Source organism: Lytechinus pictus, chromosome 10 (assembly GCF_037042905.1).
Source record: "Lytechinus pictus isolate F3 Inbred chromosome 10, Lp3.0, whole genome shotgun sequence".
Lineage (NCBI taxonomy): Eukaryota > Metazoa > Echinodermata > Echinoidea > Temnopleuroida > Toxopneustidae > Lytechinus > Lytechinus pictus.
Genome location: NC_087254.1, coordinates 11839210 through 11866409, shown reverse-complemented (window position 1 = coordinate 11866409; position 27200 = coordinate 11839210). Strand labels below are relative to the sequence as shown.

Sequence of the window (27200 nt, the reverse complement as noted above, 5' to 3'; positions counted from 1 at the left end):
TGTTCTGTCAAAAACTCATTGGATTCTATGTTAACTAAAGGGTCAACCAAAGTCAAGCCTTTAATGGGCTTAGAGTCTCTCAATTTTTGTGAACGAGTCTGAACCGCCTGCAATTCAACATCAACTTCCTCCGAAATCACGCCTTCAGCGTCAGACTTCAAGTCACTTGAACACTCCCTATCTATTCCTTCCTTTTGTTCTACCACATCAACGACCTCAACATCATTCTTCGGGACCCAATGTAAATTGGGGTCACTCGCTTTACGAGCCCCTTTTACATTACCAATAACTAGATCATACAAACAATCGGGCAGACACACAGCCACAATCTCTCCTTCGAAATACGGCGAATCTACAACTATCTTAGCCAATGGAAAACGCCTGATTGTAGTATCTATTAACCTGACTGCTCGATATTGACCTATAAACTGATCTTTCCTAACCAATGCCTCTTTCACTACACAGGCAGTGCAACCTGTATCACGCAACACTGACACGGGAACATTCCCAGGCATCAATCTCCCAGATACGACAAACAAATCATCGCCCATTGAATCGATATCATCAGCTATTCCAATTTTTTCAATAGCTTCGTCCCTATTATCGAAATCATCGACCACGGACTCAACAGACATACAACATGCCGTCATGTCTACAACTTCAGACTCTATTTCATTTACCTGAGGACACCCCTCACCAATGTCTAACTTAGGGCCTCCTCCCCCTACAAACAGCATACCTTGAGCCGCCGCAGGCCTGGACAACATGGGACACTCCCTCTTTATGTGATTAGGATTCCCACACATGTAGCACCCTCTCGTTTGATAAGGCTTATTACCTTCAATCTTCCTGAATCTAGTCTGAACTTCACCAGATTTCTGAATGCCTGTAGTTTTTCTTAATGGGCTTGACGGAGGGCTCTTTCTACCAAACTTCGGCTCTGATCGGAACTTTTCGGGTTTCTGCCCACTAGAGAACACATGAGGCCCATGCGCACTAACATAAACTTCCGCACAATTAACGGCTTCATCAAAATTCATGCATTTTCGTTCCCTAATGAACCTAGCAACCTCTTTTGGACAATCAGTCAAAAATTGCTCTCGCAACATCAGATCCTCAAGAGCCCCTCTACTACTATCTATCTTAGCCGCCTCTACCCACTTATCAAAATGAGCCTTCATTCTAGTAGCAAACTGTTTGGGACGTTCAGAGTTTAACGGCCTACTTGATCTGAAATTTCGCCTATACCCTTCCTCAGTGAGATGATAGTATTGCATCAGCTCATCTTTTACCGCGGTATATTTCTGGCGATCATCTACATTCATCCTATTCACTACATCTAAAGCTTTCCCTGTTAGATTAGAGATTAGATATATTACCCATAAGTCATCAGAAACTTTTTGGCTTTTCATTAACATCTCAAATTTGGTTATGTAAGCATCGAACTTATCGTGGGCATCGTCAAAACGACCTACTTCAAGCTTTATCCCACCTAACTGAGGTACATTATTCACCTCTTCCTTACGCATATGCGCTAACTTCAGTTCATGCTCACGCTCCTTTTCTCGAGCTTCGCGCTCCTTTTCGATTTCTTTCTCTCGTTCTATCGCCTGGCAACGCTCAGACACAAACCTACTCAACTCGCCACCACTAAGGCCCATTTCCCTACCTTCTTTCATTTGTTCAATGCTAGCCATAGCGACTATTAACAATAGATTCCAACAAATTCAAATATCCTAACAGGCTTTAACCATCCGCATAAACAAAGCAAAAGCTTTAACACCTGGCAACAAATGCCAAACCCCTAGTGCCTTCCAACAAGCACACTAGAATGTATCTCACAATGAGCATACAATTTAACCATGCGGAACCACACCAATCCACTTCACACAAGAGGATTCAAAGCCTAGTCAAATTCAACACTGGAATCTATTCAAGCACGTAAACTTGAACATTCAATGCTTGCTACCATGCCAACGAGTTACCCGTAAGAATAGACAGTAATTATGTGAATTAAGAACAAACGGTTCTTCCCGACATATCCTTTATCCTAACGACCAACAGCCCACTATATACCATAGAATTAAAACAGGGTCTGCTTTCCCTAAATGCTGTTTACCCGGCCGAAAAAGGTATGAAATATATTTTCCTAGCGAAAATTTCCCACAATAATTCACTGTACTATCCAAATGTAAATTCAAGCATAGCAAGTATGATTAGTACCAAGGCTTCAATGCACACCTTGGGGAGAAATACTTTAAGAGCTATTACCAATAGACCATCATTAAAGTATCCATTCGGAAAGATGACCACAGATTTATTTCTTTCCTAAATAATTTTGAATTATTTCAAGCAGCAGTGTCTCGGTGGGACCTCCAAATTGTCACGTGGGAAGTGACTTTTTTTAATTATTTATCTACTGCTGCTTGACGCCAAATAAAGAATACGTAAAACTGATAAATACAGTTAGTAAAAGATTTAATCAAAGCTCTTAAATCATTATGTGGTTTCCTTTGATATCTTTTACAATGATTTACATGGAAATATACATGGTTATAACAAAATATAACTTAACTTAAACAATAGTTGAATAGAGCCCCAGTCATCTGTTCTGGCTTGACATGCCCCACTCGGCCCTGGTGGTCGGTCCAGTTCCTGGCCTCCGCAGCTTGCGATGTCTCTTCCACTTGGCCTCGGCCTCCGCAGACAGTTACCCCCTGATGAGTAGCCCTCAGACCAGAGATGTGGCTTCAACGAATTATTGGACGAGATCGAGCCCCCAATGATGACATGAATTTTGACCAATCATGTCGGTGGAGAACCGGCGGCAGCTGGGGTCGTTATCTCGTCACCGATGTAGTCCCTCAGTTATAACTTAGACTGCCTACACGAACATCTGTAGTCTATTCTAGCTTAAGTGGTTCTCCCTGAATTACCGAAATTAACCTCCTAATATACCCTACCGTTACTAGGACTAACTGTAAGATTTCTAAAAAGTAATCCAAAGAATTTCGATAACAGATGAGTGCATAAAACAACACATTCTTATTAATAAAAGACACTTCCTGTGTATCTATACATCTAAACTCATCAATGCTAGATCACTTTAGGTTATTTACGCCACCTGTATGAAAATACTACTAATAAGAAATATTTCGAACACCTGTATAAAATATGACATAAACCTGGTACACTTGTACTCTAAAGGGGGGGGGGGGTATCAAGCGTTTCCAATGCTTGCTTTCAAAGTATTCAAAACATATCAACATGCTTGGACCAAATAACTATTTTAAACACATGTTTAAAATCTGTAATTAAATTTCTATCCTGACACTGACTAAAAAAATATATATATGATACGGGTGTAACACGAGTCAAAATCAATTATACATTAAAAAATTTACCCCAAAATTGCCAATTTGCATTTTAATCAGTGATTTTATTGTAATAATATTGCCAGTTTTGAGTGTGTGATGATTAGCTGAAGTTATAAATCAAGCCCACCCCAGCAAAAAAGTTGATTTAGATGACCAGAAAAAAAGTCACATGAGCTTAATAGTGAAATTTTTATAAACACTGGATATGAAATAAGAAAGTTATGGCATTTTAAAGTTTTTACTAAACCACCTACATGTAATATGGGATAAGACCTTTTCAAAGAAACTTATCATTTCCTGTCTTTCAATATTATTCAATATGTTCTTTCCATGATGAAAGTTAGGTTCTCATCTTGATGATCATATTGATCTGCATTGACATGGTGGTCGTGATCGCGATCTTGATCACGAGAATCACAGACAGATCACCTAATTCGTCCCCATGTTGACAAAGTTAACTTTGTTGTTCTAAATAAGCAATCTGGTGTTTGAAAAACACTTAGGGACTTCTTCCTAATAATTTCCTACTGAAATTAGATTTCTATACCAGAAAATGAACTTAGCTTACAAACATTCCTTCACTACTGATACACATTGACTGATATATACATCTATCTGCAGGCCTTGAAATAAGCACCAAAATATCTGTGAAACTTTGCTTATTGCTTGCTCATTTGTTTTTGTAAGGTCAAGTCCACCCCAGGAAAATGCTGACTTAAATAAATAGAGAAAAATCAAACTAGCATAGTGCTGAAAATTTCATCAAAATCGGATGTAAAATAAGAAAGTTATGACATTTTAAAGTTTCGCTTATTTTTCACAAAACAGTGATACGCACAACTAGGTGAGTCAGTCGATGATGTCCATCACTCACTATTTCTTTTGTTTTTTTATTGTTTGAATTATACAAAATTTTCATTTTTTTTTTATAGATTTGTAATAAGGACCAACTTGACTGAACCATATAGTATTAAACAATGTTAATTCCACATGTTCAGGGAGGAATTAATCGTTGTATCACTTGACAATGAGGAGAAAATTAGAATATTTCATATAATAAAATACAAAAGAAATAGTGAGTGGATGACGTCATAGTCTCCTCATTTGCATACTAGCCAGGATGTGCATATAACTGTTTTGTGAAATTAAGCAAAACTTTAAAATGTCATAACTTTCTTATTTTACATCCGATTTTGATGAAATTTTCAGTGTTATGCTTGTTGGATTTTTCTCTTTTTATTCAAATCAACTTTTTGTTGGGGTGGACTTGTCCTTTAAAGTAATACCCCCTTCCCGTTGACAGGTCTATGATTAATGTACCTTGAGCTTAGAAATGACCCTTGACATTGTGGTTTCTTTTATGCTGGTACATGGGCCCTGTTTCATAAAACTTGTTCAAATAACAAATCTGCAATAACAGTCTAAAGCTACTGAAATCCTTCAATTTGATTGGCTGGTACTAAATTTGCAATAGACGTTGTTGTAACAAGTCTTTGTGAAACGGCACCCAGAAGTATACAGCTTTGGATATGTTTTTCCTGCCAAACGGCTCAAATACATTAACGCTGTAATCATGTACATGTATCTGCATGAATATTATTCACGCCTTTGCATTGTTTGCATTGATTTTCAATAAATGAGTTATTGTAATAGAAGCAATTATGAATACTTGCTGTACGTCATGTTTGAAGGTTTGTACTCAAACTCAATTGTAGCTTATACCAAGAGCGTGATCTATTCCTGCAATTTTATTCTAACATGGTACTCTTTCATATTGCTCTTTTATAATGATTATCGTTAGATTCTTGGGTTTGTTATTCAGTATTTTCGCAGTTCTTCCATAAAGGAAATATATCATCAAATGTTAATTATGTTTTTTTTTTTTTTTTTTTTTCGTACAGCAAGTGAACAAGCGTCAACTGCAGAGGAGAAAATCACTGATGGGAGCTCTGTTTCGTAAGTAGTAGTCAATAAGTATGATATATTGGATGGCTCAGAATGGGATGCTGGAGAAATTCCACGAGTTTTGGACAATATTGCAAGATGAGTGGAATATTGGCCGTAATAAGTAAAATATTTCTGGTCTTCCATGAAGTAAGTCCATCCAATATATAATTATTATTATTATTATTATCTACATCCCCTAAAAAGTGATTGAGCGAATTATGCCACTTATATAGCTCAGTTGATATGGCCCCACTATTAAAAAGAAATATCATCTCAAGTCTGTTAATGATAAAACTAATAATGATAATGATAATAATAATAATAATAATGGTAATAATGATATTGTTAATAATAACAATGATAATGATAATAATAATGATAATAAATTTGACTGTAGAGTGCTCAAGGTGCTTATCAAGAATTGTTAAAGGAAATTGTTATTGTTTTTAAATTTTCAGAAGTGTAACATGATTGAATGTCATCATGAAGGCTTTTTAATACTAACAGGACTAGTGGACAAATGATATCCCCCTGCAGGTTTGGGATATTTTGGGTGTAACAAGAAAACTGGAAGTAGAGGAACAAGTGACTTGGACAAGTTGCCAAATATAAATGTGTTTTTTTATGACCCTTTATGAAAGAATGTTATCATTCAATATTTTTTTTCTTTCTAATTACAGCTAATCAGGATGATTCCAATGATTTGAAGGCTAAGAACATTCGTCAGACGGAGCTTGTGTCAGATTTGAGGGAAGCCATTCAACAGATCGGAAGACACTTTCAAGCTATCGACCCAAAGAATGCAAAAATAGTGAGTGAAGTCCGTTCTCATGCACAGGAACGGATTCTTCTGCGGATTGGCAATTTTGCTCAATAAGAAAATATTGTTCAAAATCTATTGTCTGTCATAAGAAAAACGTACAGACACTAAAAAAACTTTGCTATAGAAAAGAAATCATGCAAGCTATCGATCCAAAGAATGCTAAAATCGTGAGTGAAGTCCTTTCATACAAAAAGACGTATGCGGTTCTCGTACTTAGGAAAGGATTATGCTTTGCAATTGGATTGACAATTTTTTACTCAATAAGAAAATATCGTTCTAACTCGCTGTCTGTTGTTAAGAAAACAACATTCACCGGGATTTATCAGGATTTCACAAAGTTCAGTTTATGTCAATTGTAAATGTACCAGATGTTATTGTCAATTGTTATCCATGCTCTACAACAATCAATTACCACATGCAATAAAGGACTATTTACATATGCGATCTGTCATCACGAGTGTTGATAAGGTCTGAAGGGGGGGGGGGCATGATAATTATATCACAACTGATTTCTTTGATATCCAAAGGAAATTAATTTAAAAATTCATGGCAACAAGTGAGGTTTAAAAACTTGAAAAATGTGTTACATTTGAAGAGATAATTTATTCTTGATCAAGCAATGAAATTCTCGCAAACTGCTTTGCAATAGACCAACGAGTAATTCAATTAATTGAATTCAATTTTTGTCAATAGACTATAACCTCTATTCCTCTCTGTCATTTTGAATAGGGTCTGATACCAGACTACTCTCTGGAAAGTCACCAGAAAGACCATGAACAGTTTGTGAACATCACAAGAACGAGGAAAAGAAGGGCCAAAGCACTGCTGGACTTTGAGAGGCATGATGATGATGAATTGGGCTTTAGAAAAAATGATATCATCACAGTGAGTATTGATTTCATAGCAATATTACTATTGTTAATTCTATCATGTTATTGTTTGCTTTCAGGAGAAATTTGGTACCATTTCCACACAGTTGGATTGAAATATGATCTTGACCGTGAAAATACTGCGTAATCTCACATATCTTCTGTTTCGATCAAACTTCAGTTGCCAGATTCTTTCCATCTTTGGCGTGGTCATAAGATTGAAAATCACTGCCATGTTGTATCAAGATTTCTTTTATTATCCTTCATCGCTGATATGAATTATGTTTTCTTCCTCGTACATGTAGATCATATCTCAGAAAGATGAGCACTGCTGGGTAGGTGAGCTGAATGGCCTTCGGGGTTGGTTTCCAGCCAAGTTTGTAGAGATCTTGGATGAGAGGAGTAAACAGTACACCAGCGCGGGGGACGATGCGGTCACAGAAACCATCACAGACCTAGTCAGAGGATCGTAAGTTAAATTCAGTGGAATGAAATTAACATTGATTCGCCGAAAAAGGCGCTAAAATGAAAAAATCTTATTTTATTCTGAGTTTGTGAACTTATTTCTCGCAAATTTAGGATCGCATCTTCAAAATGACAAATAAAAAACAATTGTTTTTGTCTCGCCCACCAAAGGTGAAGGCGAGAGTTAGGGATCCAAATGTCATCTGTAAGGTCAAATACCACATAGTAAGGTCAAAGATAATTTTCAGGTCAACATTAAAGTTTACATGCAAGACTCTTATGACACATAACTCCGCAACCGTAAGTCACTTTCAAATCAATTTGGGTTGTAGCTGTACTTAGGAGACCTGCATGTTATTGTGGTCGGAGGTCACATGATAAGGTCAAAGGTCATTTTGAGGTCAACATTAGAGTTTACATGCAAGACTCTTATGACAAATGTTATTCCATCCCAGTTATTTCACAATGAACTTTTGATACAATTCTGTTGCATGCCCTTGCAAATCGCGATATTTCTGGTCATTTTCACAAGTGGGCAAGACACAACATCGCTTATGCCTTGTTCTGTATTGAAGTTACAGCAAGACCAGGGTCCCATAACACAAAGGTTAGCGATTAATTGTACACTTGGATTTTCACGATTAGTTGTACATTTGTAGTCAATGGAATCAATCCTAAAAACATGTTCTATAATCTTTGCTAAGCTTTGTGTTACGGGCCCCTGCACAGTGGGCCGGGGCGAAACAAAAGTGCGCCAAAAGTCATTTTGGGCAATTTCAGATTCTTAATTTTTGTCATGCCCAGCTGAAAGACAACACCATGAAGAATACTTCAGCAAAATATTTCATTCTGGAATTTGCATAAAGGTTAATTTCCTACGTCAAATCGTAAAATGAGACATTTTGCGAAATACCGCGTATGACAACCTAAATTGAAAACCAGGCCATTTCACAGGAGGTTTTTCATGTAGGAATCTGAAATGGCTCCCACATAATCCTGACATATTCCTTTTTAGTGTGAAAGGGTTCAAAGTAGATAAATGACATCTTTCAGGAGATTTATAGGATAATTATTCCTCGAAAATCCATGATTTTTGCATTTACATTAGAAACGTTTAGATATCCGTGGATTTCCGTCTAAATTTTATCAGCATCATTTTTCACAATGTCTAAGCTTTAAGTCGATACCAAATTTGTCTGCCCGTTTTTGCCCGTTTTTATGATAGAGCCAATTTTACTTGACACATCACCCCCCAAAACGGTCATTATTATACCGCGCAGTCATCGCAGCGCACCGTATGGGGTGTACATTGCCGTTTACTTTTGCACGGCGAGGACGATTCCCCTTCCATTCCATGAAAATGACATGAATTTCGGGCATTATGTAAACAAAATAAAGGTTGCTAACGCAAATAAGGGCTACCTACAAGTCTTCCAGAGATAAAATTTACATGTAGAATAATTTCAGCCAAAAAACCCTCCTCATATACATTCGTGGTGTTATATACTCTGCGTTTTACACAAGTCAACACAGCTTGATAATGCAAGGTTAACATTTCTCAGATTTTAAAGTATTTAAAGAAAAATCTAACTAATGATCATTTTGATGTCATAAAATTATTTTCGGCATCTCATACACACTTTTTAGGCATGTGAGGAGCATAAACCAACATTCACTCTGGTCAATAGGCACATAACACAAAGTTTATGCACATTGTTTAGCGTAATTTGTCTTTTTATGATAGGTTTTAAGTAGCCAATCAATTATGTTCAGTCGATTCTACGCCCAAAATTATCCTTAATCAACATGTTGAAGTAAAAATCTAACATGGAATATAATTTTGGCGCACTTTCAACTCATTCTGGCCCACTGTGCCCTGGTGCCGCGCAGCATTTTGAAAAGTAGCACCCCTGGATATTGGAGTTTGAAACTGGATACGCATTTTTCTGAAACGCTGTGCCCTTGATTCTAAAAAATCCACTCAGTTACAGGTCAGAAAGTGAGGATGCATGGAAGTAAAAACTGCCGCCACCGTAAAAAAAAGCGGTGCCTAAAATCTCGCTTTGCTATGCGGGTGAGACAAAAATAAAATTAACAAGTGTTGAATTTTATTAGAAAACAGAAGAAAGAAGAAACAGCGCAAGTCTGTATTTTGAAATATTACAGACCTAATGAATTTGTAGTTGCTGCTAATATTGAAATCTTTGGTTCGAAGAGGGGCGTGTGAAGTAATTATTTTTTCAAGACTTGCACTAGATGGCAATGGATCATATTGAATCAACACTATTTTCATATTCTCTATAGATTTTAGTAAATACGTAGATTGAAAATAATTGATAAATTAATTTGTTCTCATTCTTCATATAGAAGATTATTCGTCCTACCTATGTAATGATTCCTTATTTTTATGATATTTTTTACTTAGAAAACTCTTATTTCCAGTTTGGGTCAATAACTCTTTAAATATTTAGATATTTCCACTCTGTGGGTTGGTCCATATGGAGATGTACATCTTTGTTTTGTGTTTTTGTTTGTGTTTCTTTTGTATTTGAGATTGGGTAATTTACTCATTTATTGATTGCACTTTACAATCCTATCAATTGATTAATCATGAGAAAATTGAGCATCTGTATCTGAAGTTTAAAACATCTGTGTTAAGCATCTTATAAGTGTTGTAATTATTATTATTATTATTCCTTGTTGTCAAATTGTGTGTTTCTAGGTTATGTCCTGCACTTAAAGCTGTATTTGAACACGGTTTGAAGCAGCCTTCTATCTTAGGAGCTACATACCATCCATGGCATTTTATGGAAGAGGTAAGTGTTATCAGTGCAGTATATTGGTAGGGATTGGACCCCTCCCCCCTCCTTGTGACATATTGAATAACAAAATAAGGTACAGGGATCTCGTGCATACTTTGTTGAGAATTATTGTTCTAAAACTACTGTTTTTCCCTGATTTAATAGTATCTTTATTTTTTTTGTATCATCAAATCTCACATCCATTTATTTGTGTTTATCACAGGCAAGAGTAATTTTCTTTTCTATAAAAATCGAAAGGACCTTTTCATTCATGGCCTAAATATTGTTTATTTTTGTAGAAGGATAATTGATGATGGTTCTTGTTTTTATTCCTATTTTATTTCTTTTTTACTTTATGGTTTCATTTTAAAAAATCTGGAAAAAAAGGGAGTGAATTGCTGTGATATGATTGAATTATAATTATTTTGTTTTAATTTCATTCATTCAATTATTTCCGTCAATTTTAAGTAAGAAATACATAACAAATTTAAATATTCAAAGAAAGAGGAGACAGCAAGAATATCAAACCAGCTTTATCAAGTGCTGCCATTATAACCACAATAGATGTACAGTATCAACCTGTTATGCTACTGTTTGCACAAAAAAATTTGTCATTTAATTAAGATTAAACATTGTTCTGATGTATTCGCACTTGTACTTTTTTTAATTGTCACACCCTCTTTAAATGTAGATATGACCTTTTGCCTCTATTTGAGAAAGATATGAATAACGAGTGTGAGTAAGTGGACAGAGAATTTGAAGAAACAGATATGTAGCTAGAACCCTATTGTCTATGAAGACCCCCCTTCCCCCCCCCCCTTGAAGTAGAAAAACTATTAAAAAAACACCAAAGCAGTAGCAACAAAATGCAATGAACAAGTAAGAAAGTAAAAATATAAAAAGAAAAACCCCTGCATTCTCCACTGTCAAGTACAAAACAATAATAATAATGACCAGTTCTTTGATAGCGCATACAACCTAGCGAAGCATGCCCCTATGCACTTGCATGAAACAATAGAAGCAAGTATAAACAAAAAAATGAAATTAGAGAGAAGTCGAAAGGTGGGCACTGAGTTCATTACATGACACATACCTTTTCAGAGAAGTCTTGAACTTATTTAAGTCATGTATATTTCGCATATGGTTAGGAAAGGCATTCCATAGAATGGAAGAAGCATGTACAAATGTGCACTCAGTAGAAGTTTTAGTAACAACGGGAGGAACAGCAAACACCCGCACTGTGCTTGATATCATAGTACGATTGGATTGATGCAAAGTTAATAGCAGAGATGCCAAGTTTAAAAAAATGTTATGCGTGATATTTTCATGACTCTGCGCGCGCGCGGCCAGTACTTACACTTGTACGTTTCGAAAAGGTGCGCGCGCGTTCGAGATATTGGCTTCATCATGATATCGATCCATACTACAAAGCCATGCGATGCACGCACGCGACAGCTAGTATCACGTACTAGCTGTGCGCTGACTGCACTCTCGATTCGTCTCACGTGCCGGGGTAGACGCGACGGCGTGCGAAGGCGGTCGGCCAGTGCGTATAATCTAGCGAATAATGCTACTTTTTCTCTTTTTTTTCTGTCGGGTCCCGATGCGTGAGAAAAATGGGTGCCATGCGTGAGATCGTGAGACGGACCCTGGATGTGTGAGTCTCGCGCACAATGCGTGAGACTTGGTAGCTCTGTAATAGTTCAGCAAAATATGATGGGGATATCTAAAGGGCATGGAAGAAGTGTCTATAAATGTGCACTCACCAAATGTGGCGAAATACAGCAGTAGCAACAAGAAAATGTGACAAACAAGTAAAGAAAAAAAATATGTTAGGAAAAGCCTCTGTCAACTCTATTGTCAATAACAAAATAAAGCAACAGAACAAACAAGTAGTAAAGTAATAACATTAGAAGAAAAGCCTTTGCATACTCTACTGTCAATTGCAAAACAGGATAAAGCAGTAACATCAAGAAAAAATAAAAATTATTAGAAGTAAATCCTCTGTTGACTTTATTGCCAATAACAAAACAAAATAAAGCAGCAAAAACAAAATGTAACAAGCAAGTAATAAAGTAAAAATATATAAAAAACCTCTGCATATTCTACTGTCAATTACAAAACAGAATAATGCAGTAGGACTAAAAAAAATTGACAAAGAAGTAAAGAAAAAAAAATTGATAAGAAAGGCCTCTTTCGACTTAATTGTCAATTGCAAAACAAAATAAAGCAGCAACAACAAAATGTAACAAACAAGTAATAAAGTGAAAATATAAAAAGAAAACCTCTGCATACTCTACTCTCAATTACAAAACAGAATAATGCAGTAGCAACAAGAAAATTTGACACAAGTAAATAAAGGGGAAAAAGGCCTCTGTCTGTAGAATTTATGTCAATTAGGAAACAAAATAAACCAGCAGCAACAACAAAATGCAACAAGTAACAAAATAAAGATATAAAAAGAAATGCCTCTATCGACTTTATCGTCAATTACAAAACAAATAAAGCAGCAACAACAAAATGCAACAAGTAACAAAATAAGAATATAAAAAGAAATACCTCTATCAACTTTATTGTCAATAACAAAACAAAATAAAGCAGCAGCAACAAGTAACAAAATAAGAATATAAAAAGAAATGCCTCTATCAACTTTATTTTCAATTTCAAAACAAAATAAAGCAGCAACAAGTAACAAAATAAGAATAAAAAAGAAATACCTCTATCAACTTTAATAGTCAATTTCAAAACAAAATAAAGCAGCAACAACAAAATGCAACAAGTAACAAAATCAAAATATAAATGAAATACCTCTATCGACTTTATCGTCAACCACAAAACAAAATAAAGCATCAACAACAAAGTAGAAATATAAAAAGAAAAGCCTCTCTATACTCTACTGCCAATTATATCTATGAATAGATTGCAATGAATACACATCAATATAAGTGAGCTCCCCAATTATCGAACCTGGGCCCAGTTGCACAAAACGAAGCTATTGATTGTAAAATTGATTTCCACAATCGATTGCCAATTACTTTCAATGCAATCAATCGTCAAAGTCAGCACTATGATCAATCACTAAGTCTTGTGTGAGAGGACACTGGTTGTTGTTGTTGCTGTGGCCTTGCGTGAATGTTTTGTATTACCGAAGAAACACCACACACTATGGTACCATGATAATGGGGACCCCGGCTCTCCCCTCAAATATCAATATGGTACACAAAAGGCATGCAGAATACATGTGACTCATACCCTTGTGTGGAATATGAAAGCAATTAAACAGGGAGAAGTGTTAGATAAGGGGTCCTTTGTCCAGGGAAGGTTACGAAGATTGGGTCATATTTGTTTAAGCCCTGGGGATTTCTAACTCTGCATTTACATAAGTTCTGTGCTATGAAAGTATTTCATTTATTGTGATTTGGGGTTTGTTTAGTGTATTTTCTTTTATTGTTTTTAGTTCTTAATTCTGTAAATCATTTATTTTGCCCAGATATAGCTTTTAATTCTTATTTGAATTAACATTTGAGTAAAAAAATACCCACCAAAATCATTTGTTTCATTTCACTATCTTTTTTTTTTTTTGGGGGGGGGGGGTATTATTTGCATATTTTTTGCACTTAACCCTCTTGATGTCTTGTGCAATATGCTCACAACATACTAAAATGCCTTTGTAATATTTGATATTTTTTTCTCTATCGTCTCACACCAAATTTGTGATGTCCGAGTATGCGGTTTCGAAGTTATACAATATTTTGTGCTCACATATTTGATGAAAAATTAATTTTGAAAATCCATACTTTTTCTATCATTGATTGAAATCAATAAGTTTCAGTTTGGTTATGATCCAAATAGTTTTGCCTATGAAATTCATTTAAACCACAATAAAAGAAAAACAAGAAACAAGAATTCTCTAAAGCAATGATGGACTTTGAATAATTCAGAATATAGGCATGAACATGTTTGAGAAATGCGCACCTTCTTTAAAAAAATCATTTATTAAAAAATAAAAACTTTGATAAAGTGATCACATAATGATGATGTGGGAGGGAATGGGTGAAAGTCAGGTGAAGGTGATACAGTTACAAAACCTTGGGGATGGGGCAGGGGGCTGCGATCTAATATTACGTCTTAACCCGAAAAGGACTGGAGGACATGATGGCCCCCCTCAACCCTTCGCACGATATTTCCGAAACGCAAAAATATAGCACCGCAAAATTTTGTGACTTTTTTTTTAAAAGTCTCGTGCAACTTTTTAGACCAAATTCGCTGCATACGGGCATAGCATCACGACGCCACGTGACTTTTTACGAGACAATGTCGTGCCGAAAATGGCTCAATTTTATACTTTGTGTACAAAGTCTATGAGAGATGAAATTCATAAAAGGGTGATTATTTTCCATTCTGATTGGTTTGCTTAATTAATATAGGGTTTATTTTAGTTGTTAAATGGTCTGTAATAATTTCCATTGAAAAAAACAATGAAAAACAAAAGATGAAAAAACAATGAAATACATTAGAAATTCTAAAAACAAAGAAATACATAAGGAAAAATATTGGTTTTTGCAATATTTCTTTGTGGAAACCTTTAAATTAGATTACAAAGATGACATCTGGAAAAAAAAAAAGTTTGAAGTGAAATTGGGTGTTGAATTTGCAAATAATGTTTTTCATGAATAAATTTGCATATTTTATTCATAATAAAAACTTATTATCTTCAGATTTTTTTTCATACTGCCTTGTAGTTTATTATGTGGTAAGGAATGTGCTTGCCAAATTTCGGCGCGATCGCCGTTAGTCTCAGCCTTGTCTAAGACACTTACTTTTGAAGATGCCATTTTAATGTTGCATCTACACATACTATTGATTGTTTTTGCACACGGTGATCAGTTCCTCCTCAGAGGATCAATAGAGTTTTGTTGAGGGGTATAAACAAGGTATTTCTTGTGTACATAAGCTTAGCAGAGAAGGCCATAAGGCTTATCACTGTTTGTGTTCATGAAAAGAAGACTAGATGAACAGAATGTTTATGTCTTATTAGTCTACAAGCAGCTGATCTACTTCTCAGATAGTCTAAACAGTGTACCACATAGACTAAACCCGGGGGGGGGGGGGGCACTCAGTATATAATGCATAGTGGGTATGTGCCGCGGAGGGGACCCCCATTTTTACACTCAAATTTCCGTTCCAAGGCATAGCATTTTTGTCTTTTTGAGAAAAAGAACAAAGAAAGCCGCTCCAAGTCATAGCATTTCCTTCTTATCGAGAAAAAAGAAGAAAGAAATCCGTTCCGAAGCTTCGCATATTTTTCGTTAGGCCGTTCCGGTCGCATTGATTTGCTACAAGGAGCTGCAATTTGGTGAAAAGCGACCATATAGCGCTTTTCGACCATCGCCTAAACGAGAGCGCACCCGGCGGAGGCCGCGCTAGCTGCGTCATGCATGATTGCCCGTTCCATAGGGATGCATACGCACTCACAGAGATACGGAGATCCGTTCCGAGGACCCCCGTTTTCACAAACATTTGTAGTTCCGAAGCCCGTTCCGAGGACCCTCCTTTTTACAATAAGCCCGCTCCAAGGCCCCCGTTTTTTGCCTCGCCCGCGGCACACCCCTACCACTTTTTTGGTCGAGTGCCCCCCCCGGGACTAAACCTATTTTGTCTACTGCTATGCTTGGTCTAATTCCCACTATTCAATTTCTCATTTAGTCTAATGAACGGGATGGTCTTTCTTATTCCTCTTCATCTTATTTTTCACATTTTCAAATAAAATTTGATTCATTATAGATCATACATGTACACAGATAACCATATCGGGGGAAAATTATGTAGGGGCTTGGGGGCGGTGTAGACCCCGAAAGGCTCAAAAGAGCCCCGGAAGAAAAAAAAAGATCCCTGGAAAACCCCCATTCATGGCCATTTTAAAGCTTATCCAATGGGTGATTTCAAGTCCAGTGTTGGCCTTGGTGTTGGTGTTGTAATTTGGATTGCTTCCCCTAGCTCCAAATTTTATTCAGAGTTTGTAAAACCGATCTAGATCACAATATTGCACATCTCAACAACTAGTGAGTGACTTTTCGGGACCATCTTCATTTCATGTTTGGTGTTATAGTCGTGTAAACATTGACCTAACACCAACACCAAAAGGTTAACACTGAACTTGAAATCACCCAATGTCACAGATTTAGGCAGTAGGTTGTGAAAAGTAGGCCCCGAAAGTGAAAAATTAACTTTTTGCCTGAGTTACTATACAGACTAAATCAGCGTTCTCAACCATTACATTGCCATTTATGTGATATGATAAACATGATTTTTTTTTTACAATAGAGAAAATCAAAAGTTTGAGTATGGATTCATGTCAATACTTCATTTTTTTTATCTGTAGGCAAGTGCTAAGGAAGTTGAGAGAGATTTTGAATCGGTGTACTCGAGACTGGTGCTTTGTAAGACTTATAGGTGAGTAAAGTAAAGCTTCTCATAATGTTAGTCATGACTTAGTCCATGGTCTAACTTAAACCCGACATTAGAAACAATGCGATATGTTCATTTGACCAAGAGATGGACTTGGGTCCTTCTGATATTCACATACTCAATGCCATTCACCTATGCATTATGTCCACCTCCATCTTTGACTTTGATGCAAGTTTGTATAATTTCTGTTCTCTCTTAGACTGGACGAGGACGGTAAAGTGCTAACACCAGAAGAGCTTCTGTATCGGTCAGTCCAAGCGGTCAATCTGACCCACGACGTAGCCCATGCTCAGATGGACGTCAAGTTCAGATCGTTGACGTGTCTAGGCCTCAAGTAAGGAGACATTGGATTTGGGATTCATATTGAATTTATCTTTTAACATGTATATTATATTGATGTGTCAATCAAGGTATCTTCCAATCAATAATTTCCATCACTCCAGTATTTTGTATTTGTGAAGAGACCTCAACTTATGAATTACAGTTAAAGCTGTATAATGAACACCATTTTATATCATCTGCCTCTGCATAAATCAGTTTTAGTGGTGGTTATAGACAGGTAACTGACCTGCCTCAGTTGGAATTTGTTTTAGTAGTTGGTTGCTATAGACAGGTTCTTATTGGCAAAATCTACTTCCTCGGGAATAAACTTGTTTTAGTGGTTTCCATTAGCAGGTGACTGCTTCAGAAAGGTCTTATCCACATAATCTGCCTCAGCAGGAATCATTGTTTGTAGACATTATAGGCAGGTGGCTGCTTTCAAATGTAACGTGTCCATATGCTGTACAACCTTGAAATAACAAAGAATAGTTCCTTGTACATGAGCGATTCCATGCTAAAAAAAATAAGTCTTTTTTCGCAACATTTTTCAACCTACTGTCCAAACAAACGAGAAACTTCCAATTTGTTTTGTATTAATAATAAAGTATTACTGGGTAGTCAGGTAAAAAAAATGACAAACAACAAAAATATGTTGTCCATAGGTGAATTGGAGGTGGAAATGTTGCGTGTTGTACGGGACATTTCTGAGTCATGTATGACACACAACGTTTTCACCTTTAATTCACCTATAATCAAACATTTTTTGTTGGTAATCAGTTTTTCACATGACTACCCACTATAACTTTATCACTAACTAAAAAAAGAAATTTTTATTGCTCAAGCAATCAGCTAAGAGACTGGAAATTGTTGTCAAAATGTCCCGTACGACACATCTGTGGAGCGTTGTGACCCAGTGGAATAGTCTTCAGACTTTGAAACAGAGGGTCGTGGGTTCAAATCCCAGCCATGGCCTAATTTCCTTTGGCAAGAAATTTATCCACATTGTGCTGCACTCAACCCAGGTTAGGGTACCTGGCAGGAATTTATTCCTTGAAATGCCAACGCGCTGTAAAAGGCTGCTGGGCTAAAGCCAGGGTAATAATATCCAATTAAGCGCATTAGGACGCATTTGGCAGTGATATGTGCTATATAAGCATGTTGGTATTATTATGACATGTGTATGGATTTGCCCGCACGTCATAATCATCTTCTGACGTTAGGGCTTGTGCTTGATTCCCTGTCCTATTTTGCTCTTCCAGTGAACAAGTGCTCCACCTGTGGCTCGAGACCCTGTGCTCCTGCGACAAGATCGTGGAGAAGTGGTACCACCCGTGGTCCTTCCTCCGCAGCCCCGGCTGGGTCCAGATCAAGTGCGAGCTCCGGGTCCTCTCCAACTTTGCCTTCAACCTGTCGCAGGATTGGGAGCTCCCCATCAAGAAAGACGTGAGTGGATGATGGGTTGCTATGGTTACGGAGGCCATGCAGGATAATGATGATGTGTGGTTGAGTGATGAGGATCGAAGTGTGTTTGATGGAGAGAAGAAAGGAACGGAAAAGGAGAGAGAGAGAGAAAGAAAAAGAGAGATGGCGTAAATGAATAAGATAGGAGAGATGTAGAGAAATTGGGTAAAGGAAGGAAACTTCTGGAAGTGGTAGAAGGAAAGAGATGGAAGAAAGGAAAAGATGAGTTCAGTGAAAGGGAAGGGTTCTAAGTGACGGTGATGAAGGATTGGGAGGATGAGAGAGACAGACAGAGGCCCATATTCTCAAGAAGAGGTATAAAAAAAAAACTGTCAAGCGCTTAGAGACATTGTTTCGATGTATTAAGCATTATTTAAAAGCAGAATATTATTAATATTGTACCATGGTACAAACCATGGAATATGCAGATTTGTGTACATGATAACACTTATTTGATTGTGTACACCAAGGAAAGTCCGATTGATGTGCGCTGTTGGTAAAGGGTGCTAAATTCATGCTTGAATGAAGATGGATAAGACAAAAAATCTGTTTAATCCATAATGCTGTGCCAGGGTACAATTAAAGCCTATGAGAATACGGGCCAGAAAGGCCGAGAGAGTGAGAGAGAAAAGGTCTGTCACATCGTTTCGTGAACGCCTTGCAGGTGAGTTTTGAGCATGTTCAAAACTTTTTTGCGTGCCAATCAGACTTGCGTGTGCTTCTGCGGGCAACTGCATGTGAGATACTCTCAATGTGGGCCACCTGCGGGTAGCAAAAATAGTTACCCGCAAGTCACACGCAAGGCTTGCACGGAAGGATGTGACAGAGCCGAAAGTAAAGAACGTAACTGATACACAAAGGAACAGAACATGACTTGAGTTCTAAAATGAATGAGAGAGAGTGAGGTACTTCACCTATGTCAGTCTAGTTGATAGTGGATGAATAAACTATAAACACAGAATTGGTTTAATATGCCATATAATAAAAAAAGATTATCTCATTAATTGCTCAACAGACTTGGGGACGAGCAGTGAATCCTCCACAGGTAAATATCAAAGCATTGGTATGAAATATAGTCAAATATCAAAAAGCTTGCTTTGCAGCAATTTGCCGATAGGTCTACGATCTTTTTGTCTACTACCCTTTTGGTCTTCTCCCGCTGGGCCTAATCCCATTCTGTCTACAACAAGTTCATCTAGTAACATTCTTGTCTAATTGCCATTTATAGTTTATTTACTTTTTCATCTAATCCCCATTTAGGCTATACCCATTCTGTCTAATCCATTTGGCCTATTAAACACCACTTATTTATCTATAATTAGATGGATTTGAGAGTGTTTCATAAAGTTGCTTAGTTACAAGTGACTTAACGGATGACTGATGAATCTTTCTTCTGAACTAAATCAACACCAGTCAATATCTGGTGTGTCACATTTAACTCAAGAAATGGTCACCAGTCGTAAGTTACTTGTAACTTACCAACAGCTTTGTGAAACGGCCCCCTTTTTAGGAACCAAACTCATTTGACAAAATAACACATTATTAATAGATAAAGTGGAAATTAAACCAACTGGGCATTAGATTAAATGAGAATTAGACCAAGTGTAGTGTAGACCAAATGGCAATTAGACCCAATTGATGATGGTAGACCAAATGGATGTAGCCCCATTGGTGTAAGGGTGTGTTCAATGTCCATTTTCAAATTTAAACAGCAACATGAATCATGATTGAAAACTCCATTCCAAAACACTGAACACAAACACGATCACGATCAGAGGTGCACCGTTCAGTGTCGAAAATATAAAGCTGTTTACTGTATATGTTGATTGTCTTTAAATTTTTAGCTATCGTTAGCGCAGCTTTCGTGCTTAATTTGACCCATCACAAGAAAGGTCAGTTCTGACACCTGTTTGTGTAGGCTTCCACTGCGAGAGCAAATTCAAAGATGTTTCAAAATGCAATTTAGTACAATGTCGCATTCGCAATGCTCAATGTCGTAAATTTTAGCTGATTGCGTTTACAAACGCATCTTTTTCGATGTTTAAATTTTCCTTTGAATTGTAATTTGAAAAGATGTTTACTTTTACGACCGGGAATATATCTATGTTGTGTAATCACGTCTTCAATCATGATCCATGTTGCTGTTTAAATTTGGAAACCGACATTGAATACACCCTTAGGCTATTTGAGTAGTAGACCAAATGCTTGTTGACCAACTGGATATAAACCTGCTTTGCATGCTTAAAGCATCAGGAAAATGCATGCTTAGTTTTGATACAAGTTGCATGTTATTATTGATACCCGTTTGAAATGGATTATTTTGCTATATTACATCATCTAATATTTAACTTCACATTACTTTTATTTGGTTGGGAAAAATAACCTATTTTTTATTTCAATTGATTATTTTTTTTGTTCTCTCATTAAGGCTAATTTTTTCATTCACCACATTTATATTCCATGGCCCTTACCTGCAGTGTGGTACGGTAGTTATTTAAAATGAAAATCTGTGGATTTTTCTATAAATTTATGTGGCTGCTCTAGTTTTGAGATGTTTTTTTTTTAATATCAGAATTATTTATCACCAAATCTTCAAATGATATTGAAAAATATATTGTCAATAATTTTGGCATGTTTTAGAAATGATAAATGGAATTAGGGATTGAAGCTATTGCTATCAAAAGCGTAATAAATGAATTTACAGGAGGCTCAGGGTATGGTAACATAAAGCCTGGTGTCTGATCTTGCGATTGATTTTTAATGATCAGTTGTACATTGTGATCTATGCAGTCAAGCATGATAATTTGTTTTGTGATTGATTGCTAAGCCTTGTGTTACAGAGCACAGAACAGCATTCATCATTTTTCAGGCAGCCAATATCCTTTTCACCCCAAAACCCCAAAATAATATAAATAAAAAAAAAGCAAATGTAAATAAATAAAAATACAAATGCAATCTGACAATTATTCTAGAGATGACTGTATATTTTTTTTGCAAATATATATATTGTGAGAAAGTTGAGAGATGGAAGAGACAGATAGATAGTAAAACTGATAAGAAGAGTTTATGCTTTGCTTTATAGAACTAGAATAAAAATTGATGAAGAAGTAAAACAGCGCTCAGCTGCACGTCAATGTTGAGTGGTTATTGGATTTTCATTTTTTTTATTAATTTATTCATGGGAATTTTTGTCACTGTGCTTCATATTAATCCTCAGTCACATTCTACTAGCAACCATGTATAATATACTTTATTGAAATATTGAATATATAATTCTGTTTATTTTCATGGCTACACATATATGGTAGTAATATATATAAAGCCAATCAATTGAAAATTCTACAGCCTTTTTTTTTCTTTTCCATCTTCCATTTTTTCGACATTTATTGATGTATCATCTCTGGAAATCTTAAACCATATATTTATATATATAGTCAAACTAGATATACATAATGCTGCGTATACATTGTATGTTTGTAAAAATGTCTAACCACATGATTTTTCCAAAAATAAAATCCTTTTATTATTTGCAAGGATATGCTAACCTCTTATTTGCACAAATGCGATTTCATTAGATTAAATGCTACATGACTGAATAATTGACATGTTATGATTTATGCTATCTTTTAATGGGGGTTATGCTTGAGAGTCACCATGTCATTTAGGGTCTAGAGAAAACAGATGTGCATATTACCCTCTATTAGGACAAAAGGTGAATGCATTGTGTTTTTTTCATTTTTACGAGGACATACTGATAAATTTGAACCCTCTATGACTTCATGCAGATTAATTTCTAAAGGAAAAAGAAATCATGTTTTCAACTTGTACTAAAGATGAACTTCATACCGATTACATGCACAATGAAACAATAATCATGTTTTCAACTCTAAATCATGTTGTCCTATGACAGTCCTTGTATCTATATGAATTTAATACGCAATACAGGAGAAACGTGAGTCAGCTTTACTATTTCATATTCTTACAAAAATGATGAGCAAACATAAACTACATATTTACTAAATGCATAATAAAAGGGAAAATTGGATTTTCGATATAGTATGTTTGAATATTGCACATTTCACCCGAAACTTTTTATTTCTGCTTGCTTTTGTGGTACTTTATTTGGTTTCTGGGTTCATTAACTTTCTACCGGTATTGTCCAAACCATATAAATCTTTTTCAGCAAGTACTTCTACTATTAGGGGAACCCTTGCATTTTATGGTAGAATATTTCTTCTCAAAATGTAAAAAAGGGCTATATGGTTGTGTTGGAAAAATCTAATCCATTTTTGTTTCAATTCACCACATTGGGTGGAATTCATGCAAAAGGGCTTTTGTTTGCACTTTGACTGCACTTTTGTTGTTTTGCAGTTTGAAATGAAATTCTTCATAAGTAAGAATCCTTCCAATAACTTTAAATAGTCAAATCTTTGAGAAAAAGAGAAAATGCAATTGAACCTTCAAACGGAAGCTCCCAACAGATCCTTTCTAAATTGGTTATGAAGCAGTTTCATCATGTACTCACACATGCCCTTTGGTGCTAGTTACGCTCACATTTGGCGTTCCGGACAAACCATTTTACTTGTTTTTGTAATTTTTATTGGTGTTCATCATGACCTTCTGGCTCTTAACAAACCTCTCTCTCATTTTCCTTCTTTTTCCTCCACGTCTTCCCACCATGTCATCTCTCAGAGTCAAAAATCGTTAAAAGACAGCGTACAAGATATGCTTATCAAGCACCACCTCTTCAGTTGGGACCTCTAACATTTGACCTCTTCATGACCCACCATGACCTCTGACCTTGGATGGGTTCATCATTGCACTTCCAGGGCACCATCACATCCCCCTGGCAACAGCTCTTTCCCCTCTCATGGTGAAATCTACTTGGTTCTTTTACACTCATCTTTTGGTCGCAAGGTGTATTAATATTTTTTAGTTACCTGGTCATGTATGAAGTGTATTGATTTGCCAATGCATATAAGAAGTCATGGGACTTTTTTCATGGTATTTTCATATGTCACAACTTTGTTTAATCTAATCTTTTCCTCTATGGTGATTTGATTTTATTTATGATTAATATTCCATCACTGTCCAATAACTCAAGGTCCATGGGATATTGCACAAAGACATGTACATTTATGACAGGACTAATTTATTTGCATTTGTTATATATTTTATTACTGAGTGAAGAGGCTTATTGTCGTCTCCTTGTAAGGTGTTCTGATATAAAGAATAATGTCACATTCACAGATGTGCAAAACATGTTTTTAGATTCATTTTTCAATTGTGTGCTCTTCCCGAGGATAACAATGCCTGTGCTCATGTCATAAAGATTCTTTCTAAAGCCATGTGTTTTTCGAATCAGAGGGTGAACACTCAGGCATGAAAACAATGTTATATTTTTAGAATGTCAACATGCAGGAATTTGGATTCAGTCGGGGAAGACAAAATTTGGTTGAACCCCGCCTACAAAAGAACATCTGTGCTTTGTTGAACAGCTGATTCAGTGGGATCATTTCTTCGGTCCCATTTCTATATTTCCGTGTGGGATATTGGACCCTGCCCTTCTTCCTCTAGAAAGTTTGTCGACCTGATATTAAATCTTTGATGGCATGTATAATATTATGTAAACACATAGATAATCATGTCCTTTAGTAAGACATGCAAACATGAATATTTGCGAGAGATTGTTCAATCAATCAAATTTCAAGAACACACGCCAAAAGAAAGGAAAATTCTATTATTAAAAATGATGTGAAGGCCTTGGAATGTTGGTATGTTTTATTTTCACTCTAATATACATTGGGATGTACAAAATAAGTGGAACATTGCCATTGCATGAAAGCAAATTTGTTATGCAAATAGAAGCTTGGTGAAATCCTCAAGTTCTGTTGACAGGCTTTAGTATTCTATTCAATTGATGGACTTTTCAAGAAATAGTTCATATAATGTAAGCATGCTGTACCTTGAACCCCAAATATTATTGTATCACAGTTTGATAACGTCTTTGACATATAAATATTCACCTTTAGGAAAGGAGAACTTCATAGCAAAGCTTAGAAATGGTGCCCTCTAATGTCCACCCTATTTGTGGTAGAATGAATTTACGCCAGCCGGCCCCCATTAAGAACAAAAAAGGCGGAGATTCATTTGGTTTGAAGGTCCTGTGTGTGGTTTTTAAATATTCTTTTATTAAGCATATATATATACACCAACTTGAATGAATGAATAGGGTTTTCCCCAAAACACAGACAGTGCATATATGAGCTTGATGTTTTCACTACACTACACAAATGGGTATTCAGTGTTTCCCTTCAACATGCAAGATTGCAGAGATAATCAGATAGATAGGGGAACTATTGGCCAATCAGAATGTTGTGGTTAGAAAGGGGGAGGAGCCTGCATGCTGTTGGCCCCTCCCAGTCTCAGTGGCTACTCTGTGTGAAATTTCAATCCCACTTGAGGATAGAGGACTCTATGAAACCAATTGGCTGAAATAGGAGGGTATGGTTCCTTGTAAACTCCCATTGAATGAATTAAAGTTGCAGGTAGATATCTGATTTAGAGGAAGAAGGGTACCCATATGGAGAGCATCTCTTGAAGCAAGTAGTCGGTGATTTCTACCGACAAATTTGCTCTCAGCCAATCAAATGTAAGGATTTCAGTAGCTTATAACAAGCAGTGGAAATCAGCGTTTCATGAAAAGCTCCCGGGGTTGAAGTTTGAATCAATGCCTTTGATTGGGGAATCGCTAGGTCCATGTACATTTATCGAGCTTCCCCCTTTTTTTTATATATCAAGACGTATGATACAGTTGTGCTAAAAAATTAGTGAACCCCACCACACAAATAACACTCCTTCATGCCGAGTGTTGAATGTAGACAATAACTCTTAAATGTTCGGCGAGCCATTAGAAACAAACTTTATTGAATGTAATATTTTGTTACCTGAATTCACAATTAAGTATAAAAAACATGGGAGAACTTTAACACTTCATGTTCATTTTCTGGTGGGGTTCACTAACTTTTGAGCACCACTTTAGACCATCCTTCTTTTACTTGATGTAAAGGGGAAGTTCACTTGACAATACGTTGACCTAACTGAAAGCAAAAAATAAAAATTAAGAATAAAGATGGAGATAAAAATAAGAAATGAAAATAAAGAAAAATATTGGTGAAGGTTTGATTAAAATATGAAAGAGAATTAGATAGTTCAGTTGATTATTTTTATTTTTAAGATTTAAAATGAGCAGGTATTGCTCTGAGCATATTAGTAGATGGGAGAGAAGGGGCTACACTGTTACCCTTTTGGAGTTGACTTTGTGACACAAATGAGTCAATCGCTTTCTCTCCTATCCAGTGAGGATTATCTTAACCTCATGGTGTCTATCCCAAATTTCAACTTCAATAATCGTCACTGTCCAAGGTCCACAATCCAATTGAAAACATCCTCTTATTTTACTATAAAAATACAATGTATGTGTGCGGATAGCTAGTCAGAAGTTGAAGAGGTATAGTATAAAAAATCTTTGGCTGCTTGCCAAGAAAATTAATCTGCCATTTTATGAAACCTCAAAATTACCCTGCCATAGCTAGGGGTTATAGATATATGCCATTAAGAAACCACAATATTTCCTGCCACTCACTGCCATCCCCATGTATAATAACCAGGGAAGTTTAGGCTGATGGGGTCAGTCACACCGACGAACCGGACTCCAGCCTTTACATTGGTTTCAATGGCATATCATTGATCAGTTTGGAGTCAATCTTGCCATTGTGACTGTGGCATGAGTCCATTCAAAAGAGTATCACATACTGCTCCTACAGCTGAAACTTATTACCAATTGGTTTTGGCAGTGTGCCATGGGTTATGGAAGCACTGACCATTTAATGAATCGTAAATATTTGCCACTGTGTACATAAATCACTCGCAAACATCATTTGTAAGTTTTCAACAAGTGATTAAGCATAGGGTGGTTAATAGCAGTATTTAGTTTGTGATTACAATCAATCTTTGTTTCTGTGGTTTCATGATTAGATGTTCTGTTTAGCTTTTGTTGCATCTGGAATGCTTCTTCCTCGAAAGTGAAAAGCCATGAAGGAATGGGTGACACGACATTTGCTCCTGCGACAATTGCTCCGGGCTTAATTTGGTCGGAGATGTAGGGTTAGGGCTTGGGTTGCAATAGGGTTTTATGTTAGTGTTAGGTTTTGGGTAGGGTATAGTGTTAAACCCAGGGTTGAAGTTGGTCATTCGATTTGTGTGTGGAATTTACAGCGGAGCAATTGTCGCCCGAGCTTATGTCATGGAACCAAGGAATCACACTGGCTTATGTGTTTTTTTAGCAGGGCGGTGTTTCATAAAGCTGTTTGTAAAGTTACGCACAACTTTACGCAAGACTGGAACATGTTCTTAGGACATAAATCAATTACATAGGGATATCACATATAAAAAAAAAAAGGATCACCAGTCTTGCGTAAAGTCATTCGTATCTTACAAACAGCTTTATGAAACACCCACCAGGTTTCCATTTAAACACTCAAAACAATGTCATGAATTATGTAGATCAATCAAAAGTCTTAATTTATTTTTCGTAACACTACTTAATTTTAATTTGTCAATATGTACATAAACATTTTTTGGTTGTTGATTCAAGATATTTCATTCA

At 36.3% G+C, this 27200-nt stretch overlaps 1 protein-coding gene across 1 annotated transcript in view; it reads left to right on the top strand.

Annotated features, from left to right (window-relative positions):
- The window catches only part of LOC129269112 (small G protein signaling modulator 3-like), a 43602-nt gene extending 16625 nt beyond the window's left edge, over positions 1 to 26977 (top strand). The window contains exons 5-14 of the mRNA XM_064106007.1: positions 5279 to 5333; positions 6005 to 6135; positions 6877 to 7032; positions 7322 to 7485; positions 10204 to 10297; positions 16665 to 16735; positions 16950 to 17084; positions 18331 to 18514; positions 19548 to 19577; positions 23225 to 26977. Coding sequence (XP_063962077.1) covers positions 5279 to 5333; positions 6005 to 6135; positions 6877 to 7032; positions 7322 to 7485; positions 10204 to 10297; positions 16665 to 16735; positions 16950 to 17084; positions 18331 to 18514; positions 19548 to 19577; positions 23225 to 23296 — 1092 coding nt within the window. The 3' untranslated portion in view covers positions 23297 to 26977. The remainder of the gene's footprint in view (positions 1 to 5278; positions 5334 to 6004; positions 6136 to 6876; positions 7033 to 7321; positions 7486 to 10203; positions 10298 to 16664; positions 16736 to 16949; positions 17085 to 18330; positions 18515 to 19547; positions 19578 to 23224) is intronic.
- Positions 26978 to 27200: the final 223 nt, after the last annotated feature.